This window comes from Limulus polyphemus, unplaced genomic scaffold (assembly GCF_000517525.1).
Source record: "Limulus polyphemus unplaced genomic scaffold, Limulus_polyphemus-2.1.2 Scaffold603, whole genome shotgun sequence".
In the NCBI taxonomy this organism is placed as follows: Eukaryota; Metazoa; Arthropoda; class Merostomata; order Xiphosura; family Limulidae; genus Limulus; species Limulus polyphemus.
The window spans coordinates 424,421-432,513 of record NW_013666213.1 but is presented as its reverse complement, the minus strand read 5'-3'; the positions used below and the strand labels follow the sequence as shown (position 1 = coordinate 432,513).

Here is an 8,093-nt window from a genome sequence, read left to right as displayed (position 1 = left end):
GGTGGATAAAGACAGATATCCTTTACTTTTCTATTGACAAAAGGTAAAGTTTACGTTTTCATCCGTTCAAAATAAAACAATCGAACTACTTTAAATTAATTAAATATTTTTATCCACGATCTCAACAATAATCACAAATTATTGGCGTTCATTTCAGTCATGTTAAAAGAACACAATTCTAATTTATTTTTGACCTCAACAAGAAACACAAGCTTTTAATGCGAGTCAAAACGATGACAGAAATACACAATACTGATTTTCTCCGTTTTCAAACAATAAAACACAAATTTCCATAACAAGTAAACAAACTACATAATATACTTTCAAAAAATTTCAAGAAAAGGAATATTTTTAGATTTCACCTTCATCCGCTAACTACAACTTAGGTAGTTGAAACTTAGCTCTTTGTGAACGCTGAATTCTTAACATTGTAGTAAAAACAAAACAATAGCAAAGAAACAACGTTTTAAAAGACAGTTCATCAGTAAACACTTTACATCTAAGTTTAGTATTTAGTATATGAGCTTCAATAAAGAAATGTTTACATAAATATATTTTTGACAATACAGTTCATACATCTTAGAGTAATCTCCAAACCTACTGTTCGATATACTCTTGATACATGAAGCACTGAACATGACAGTAATTCCATTTATAAGAATATACAAGCGCTTATAAAAGACAACATTTTGAAGTTTTAACATTAGTAAAATATGATTTCAAGGAGAATGCAGGGACAACTAAATAAAACTAAGAAATGATATAAGAATATACTACACGGGATATATATATTGTAGATTGTACACTGTGGTGAGTAACATGCGCGTTGTATAGAAATTAAGTTAAACTACAAACATATCAGAGACTTGGCAAGCGTCCAATATAACAGTGCTTTGATACTACATTGTCAATTTAACAATGCCAAATTACATAAGTAGCTATTAGGATGCTAGACTAACAATAAGCAGAAACGTTAGAAGCTCGTGTTATATCATTCAATCACAATAATTCCTGCTACGAAGATAACAGATATGCGTTTTGGGCATGCAATAATTTAATGTACACAAACAAGTACATATTACATTGGAATTTATTGCGTTCTTTCGTGAACCGATTTGGAAACACGTAATATATATATATATATATACCATGCAGAGATACAGCAGCATATATTTGTAAGATACATGAGTAATTACATGCTTTTCTATAGAATAAAACACGACTAACTTCTCTTCGGCGTTTTTGGAGTTTTAAAAAAGAAAGAAAGGGAAGACGGAAATATAACGTATATAACTACGTGCAGCAACCATACATAGACAGTAAATGAAACAAGTCGGCAAATATTCACAAAAGTTTGAATTTTTAGCTCATTTGTTGTTGTTCTACGCAAAGCTCGAGCCAAGTAACCTTGATAGCTCTGAAACATCATATCTGTATATTACAAATCAATGAACACTAACTTTTAACAAGTCAAACTGATGAGGTAGACACAACTTACATCATGATACCTCTAGAATTACTTGACAAAGTCTAACAGTTATTAATAACTGATTTACGCACCTTACATACAACAAGTATATATGACTTATCTATAACTTATGCTCAATATGAACATGTAGTTAACACTTGACGTACGATAAACACGATAATATTTGTAATTAGACTGATAAACATGGTAAAAACCCAGAATGCTTCTAAGTAAAACATCAAGCCTGAATAGCCACAATAAAACTTTGTGACATTAGAAAGTCATTGATAATTAGAAGAAATTGTAATACAAAAATAAAGCTTGAAGTGGCTTTATTCTCTTTCGCACATTATCTTGATGGTAAAATGTATTTCGAATTTCCAGCTCATAGTTCATAAGCGGCAAAATCAGCTTTTGGATGTGTACACCAAAATATACTGACGTTTAAATACACATTTACAGCTTAAGCTCAACAAAGATTTTTCTTATCAAAATTGAAACTCCAGGTACAAGAAAATGAGTGAAACTTTTTCGGTCACTTGTAAAATTAGAGTTTGAAAAACATATATTTTAAAATTTGAAACTTGCACAAACGTTGACTCAAAGTGGAGAAAATCAATAGACAATTTATAAACATTTCCTACAGAGAACAAGATTATTCGGAAAGAGTTCCATATGGCACCCCCACCCAAAAATTGTAGAATTGCCTGGATAAAAAAAATTCTAAAAAGGGTTTATTTTAAGGGGCGTGTTAGAAAAATTTGGGCATGGCTTTGACAAGCATTTGTGTAAATACACGTGGAGAACATTATATTCTGATAAAAGTAGCCTTTTTGATGCCTTTATACAAGACATTTGTAAAGTTTATCCCCAAGAAGATTGTACATCTAATTAATGAAGTAAGTGGTATAATAATGTACTAAAATTATCAGATCATACTATTAATATGATTTATTAATACATAAGTATTGCTTTGATGATTTTTTTTTTTAAATTGAGTAGGGGTACCATATGGAACTCTTATCGATTATTCTTAACTTTTTATTCACATTGAAAACAAACCTTGTCATAAATCATATTTTTTGTTAAATTATTTTGTTATTGTTTTAATCAAATGATGCAAAATAATCCAAGATTATTTTCTTACCTTACCACTTTTTGTGTTTAAATAAGATCGTGATAAGCAAAGTATTTTCGATTCAAAATTAAAATGATCAAATACGTGAAATTATAAGCTAAGGTCAGAATAAATTGTTATTCATGCCTATGACACTAATTTATACATAACTGAATTAAATTCGTTGAATTTGTGGCACTCAAGTCTTTAATAGAAATACGTGATGGATGCTTTAGCATTAACACAATAATTCTTGTATAAAATATTTGGTAACATTAAAAGAACACATTATTTTAAAAATATATTGGGTAACAAGTTGCTTGCAACTCATTTTTAAAACATATTCCACAATGTATAGTAGTTACTTTGGTGTCTATTGTATGACTTTTTTGCAACAGAAGTTTATGTTGTAGAAATTGTTATATTCATATACATAAAAAGAATATATATATTGTTAGGAATAAGTTTCTTGTTGGCATTCTGGGTTCAAAAACTCCCTGTATCATACTTTTAAAGCTGCTTGTTTAATCTCAAAATTAAAGCGTAAGTAATCTGAGTTTCATATTTATAGGAAACAACTTAGCAATGCTGTTATGGCTACCTGTCATTTCAGAGCCCATCACTCTTCTTCTACTATACACCTAAAATAATGGGGTACAACTCAGAAAATGATCTCAATCTATACCAACTGCATGACTCATTATGAAATTTAAATATCATGTGCCTTCATTATACAGTCAAAAAATTAAATATTTCTACTGTGTTTTACTCCATCATATTTAATACTTTTGTAACTATTTTGTTACAACTGATGCATCTAATGACAAAGTGTGCTGTATGATCAAGCACCATCTCTGAAATATTCTTAAAACATTTCTTAAACACCATGTTTAATACATATACGAGTAAGAGTAAATTTATCAGGATAAAATAATTTTAAAAATTCCAAACTAAACGTTTTAATTTTTATAACTTAAACTAAGGACTATGAAGAACAATGTTTTTGTTTATGTTATGATTAAAAATAAAAAGAGACCCAAAACTCGAGTGCTTTTGAATAATTGACTATTCTTCTTCAGGAGAATAAAGGGTGTTTGTGTCCATTATGGTAGGAGGTAACATGCTTTTCTAAAAACGAAAAAGTTGCTTCTGTAATTTTTAAAATCTAACATAAAGGAAACAAGCTAGAAGATAAGAAATAAGAAAATAAATCTCTAAAATGGTTTTATAGGTCAGCTTTAGCAACAGAATGAAGTTGGACAAAATAATGACATCTTGCAAGAGAAGAGATATCGATGAAATCTTGGACGTAATTACATTAAGACACAGAAGGAAAAAGTGATCAGCACATTTCACACAAGTAAAGTCAAGGCAACTTATTTTACACAGCAGTATCAGCTTTGGCGACAGTGAAAGGCATCTTTGTACAAAGGCTATACAAACAGCAAGAATCTACAATTCCCTTCATCATCAACTGAAATTTTAAATTATACCGGCTTGTGTCTTGAATTGCCACCAAATTACATTAAGTCTTCAGGCTGAACTTTACATACTACTCGTTCACCATCCAAAACAGCCATTACTACAGTACTATCACTAGGGTGTTTGTTTTGATCTGTTAAAATGTAACTATTACAGCAATCTTTCTGAATGTTGTCCATTAAAGCATTATCACTACAAAAACTCTCTGAGTAATCTAGTACTGCAATGTCACTAGGATACCTTGTTTGGTCTATTGAAATAAAGCTATGGTCAGGGTAGCAGTCTGATCTTACAACATTGTTACTGTAAATGCTCAAACTGGAGTCTGTTGTTTCAGTCTTATCCTGATTGTTCTTACAGGGCTTAACAGCTGGCAGGTACCTATGGCAAGACTGACTAGTTTTTTGTCCATCACTGAACTCACTGCTTGGGGTGGTGGAATGAGCAGGAAGAGTAGATGAGGAATAATTTCCTCTATTGTCTATAGAACTGCCTGATGAATTGTCAGAATCTGTAGGACTTTCTTTTTGGTTAACTACTTGGCTTGGAGAGACCTTGGGTATAGAATGAAGTGTTTGGCTAAGTTTGCGATCTTGATTTACAGTCACTTTTGTCTCTGTCAGATTAAAGGGAATCAGTGGGTGCTGATCACAGACAAAACTTGATGCAGATTGTTGACTGGGACTGTAATTATATCTAAAGTGTCTATCAGATGGCATGTGGTGACAAGAAACTGAAGGTGGACACCAATCAGTGGACCATGACAGAGGTTCCTGATCAGCATCAATAGACTCATAAATATGATCCATAAATGAATTCATTCTTTGATCAAAATCATACAAATGTATTGCACCTTGTTGTCTACACTGATAATGAAGATCATATGCTTTCATTGGATTTTTAATCACACTTCCAGGAGCTAAAGGTCTATTGGATTTATTGATTCCCCATTTTCCATCCTGCTCTGTTTGATCTTCATCAAGAATATGGTTTCCAAGTGTGCTTCTTAGTTGAAACTTTCCAGAGAGAGTCTGAGAGGACACAGTGCTGCTTTTTGAAGGTCTTCTGTCCTGGTTTATTCCTCTGGAAATTATAGGGTCTAAAAGATAAAAAAAAAAAAAAAAAAAGTTAAATCACAAGTGAATTCACTTACCTACTGGAACATACACACTATGTCATAAAATTCATATTGTAATCCAGTCTTAATGTTTATCTCTTGAATGATTTGGCATATTTTTTACCTTCTAAAATAGAGTTATAAAGCAAAAGTAAAAAAGATAAAATATCCTTTGAAGCACAAAAAAGTAAGCTTCAATTGTTAGATGATCATTATTTATTATTTGACTAATAGTGAAATATAAATGGTCTTGACAAATAGATACACATTTTTCCAGTTATCCCTAACAGTCTTTATGAACAAGAGCAGCTTCAGGAGACTAATAAAAATAAAAACTTTTCTCACCTTGTGCAGTGTTGATTACAGATGAAGTAACCAAGGGTTTATCATGTCCTAAAATTGTAACCCAAGACTGTGGAGGAGACTAAACACAAAACAAAAAATACTTGCATTCATAACAATTGCTTATTTTAATTAACATACATACATATAAGAAACAAAAGTTAAGAAATTCAACACAAGGTAGTTCATTATGAGCTTCTTAAGATACGTTTAATAAACACACAATATACAATAATAAATCCTATATAGGTCAAAAATAGTTGTTAAAAGCGAGGGTACTCCAATGAAGAAATGATGCATTCTGATCTTTATAAGTAGGAGTGTAAGTATATTTAGTTGGTAAAGTTTAGTTTTGCTCTAAGCAGATAGATTGTTCTGATCAGAAGTTAATATCGATATATAACTAAGTGACTGTAGTGCTGAAGACAATCATCTATTTTATTTTTCCTATAGTGTCAAATGTAAGAAACAATAAAAAATAAATTCGGGCAAATACTGCAAACTATATTACTCAAAATCATGAATAAATTATCTGAAGAGAATTAGGAATAGAAATATTAAAACATACCAGCATGTGGCAAAACATTTTCAATATTTTGCTTTTATTTTGATTAATTGGAAGAAAAACTAACAGTATTTCTTGATGGTCCTACTGTTGTAGAACCAAAATGATAAATTTCAATTATTAATTACATTACAAAAAAAAACATAAGATGAAAAAAAAGTTATAAATGCTATATCTATTGTAAACGTAGAAAAACATTAGTTCATCCCCAAAAAATTTAATGTTTACATGAACTACTAACTGTATAAGAACAGAAAAATATGCAATTAAATATCAATTCATGGTTGATGTTAAGTCATAGAAGAGTAGAATAACAATCAGTTAAAGATTATACGAAACATACACATTTAAATATTGATGTTTTTGAGTTATAGACAAGATGAGGTTACATCTTTCTTTACGACCTATGGCTAGCTACTATCAAATTCTCATTTGTTCAATTATATGAACAGATAAATGAATAGGATATAATGGTTTTGATGTTTTAATTTTTTTGGTCCAGAAATTTTCATTGGTTTATAAAATCAGCAGATCATTAACATTTGTATTTTAGCATTGATCTGCTGTTCCAATGAGCTGGGTTGTTAAAATCACTGTTAATATTTTATATAATTGCAAAGTACAGGTTATTCACATACTATATGATTATTTAATAAAGTACAGTGATTCTAGATAGCTGCTAGATGGCTCTTGATTTTAACCAGTTGTATGAGTATGTTCCAAGTTTGATAATTTATCTATGATATCTCAACATGCCCTTCACATTCACTCCTTCAGGTCTGTTATGTCATAAAGGAAATATTCAATAATTCATAGTATGGACAAACAAACTATATTCTTTGGCTTATGAATTCAACAAACTTAATTCCATGGACTTCTTTTGCGATATGTGTATTCTAGATGCTCATTTTAAATTGAAAATCTAAAAGCACATTAAAGACTTCATACTCACCACAATGTCACGTTTTAACATATATAGAGGAAGTATTAAATATTTATAATTAGTCATTTATGATGTGGAAGACATGATTTGCATTTATCAATTAATCAAAGTTAGTGATTTTCAGGTAACTAAACTTTTTTGTGTTTTTATCATTTTTAAAACTGATAACACACAGAAAAGCAGTTTAAATGAAGGAAGAGGAGATACAACAAAAGACAGATAACATAAATCAACACACAAAAGAAAATATTTACATATTTTGTGCTCATATAGTTCCATCCCTACATGCAAAAAAGGAAATAATTTATCAACAAAATCTTACACTGTGAGAACAGACTGGCTGTGTAATGGATGAAGTGGCAACACTAGAATGCTGTTCTTGTGATCTTTGTCTACAAAGACAATTAGGAAGCCAATCTGATTGGTGAATGAGTTTCTTATATTCTTTCTGTACCTAAGGAAGTTAATTTATGATAAATGTACACTAAAATAGTATATATATATATATATATATGGTAAAATGATATAATTACATAATTCAGTAAAGTTACACAAGTACGAATTATTACAATATAGATACTTAGTAATACAGAGTAAAATACAGATGACTAGTAAAGCAGTACAAGTATGCAGTAAAATCAAATCAAGCACTATCTAATACATTGATATGCTTAATATGATCAATGTTTACAAGATAACTAGTAAAATGATTTTTTTGTAAGCTATGTAAAATTAGTTAAAAATATATAACTTTAGGTTTTGTTGGTATCATAGAGAAATTTCAACTTGTTATAATTAAAAATTACAATGCAACAATTCTTATTCACTCTTCAGCTTAAGGTAATCATATAATCATCTGATGGCTGCAGCACACTTAAGTTTATAAAAATACCTTTTCATTCCTGACACAGTGGAAAAGGAAAATGAAAAGCCCTTGGAGACTGTTCAGAATAGTAAAAACATATGCCATGATGACAGATTCTTGGTTCAAGTAGAGTAACCCAAAAGCCCAAGTCAGGCCTAACAACACAACAAGTACCAATGCTCCCCGAATCCATA

General features: G+C 30.2%; 1 protein-coding gene across 5 annotated transcripts in view; it reads right to left on the bottom strand.

The window, feature by feature from the left end:
* Window positions 1-3,587: 3,587 nt before the first annotated feature.
* The window catches only part of LOC106459405 (adhesion G protein-coupled receptor L2-like), a 128,842-nt gene continuing 124,336 nt past the window's right edge, over window positions 3,588-8,093 (bottom strand). For all 5 annotated transcript variants that reach the window (XM_022385896.1, XM_022385895.1, XM_022385900.1 and 2 more), the window contains exons 17-20: window positions 7,927-8,093; window positions 7,357-7,488; window positions 5,530-5,608; window positions 3,588-5,166 (exon numbers count right to left, since the gene is read on the bottom strand). The exon at window positions 7,927-8,093 is cut by the window's right edge and continues 1 nt beyond it. In XM_022385896.1, coding sequence (XP_022241604.1) covers window positions 4,106-5,166; window positions 5,530-5,608; window positions 7,357-7,488; window positions 7,927-8,093 — 1,439 coding nt within the window. In that variant the 3' untranslated portion in view covers window positions 3,588-4,105. The remainder of the gene's footprint in view (window positions 5,167-5,529; window positions 5,609-7,356; window positions 7,489-7,926) is intronic.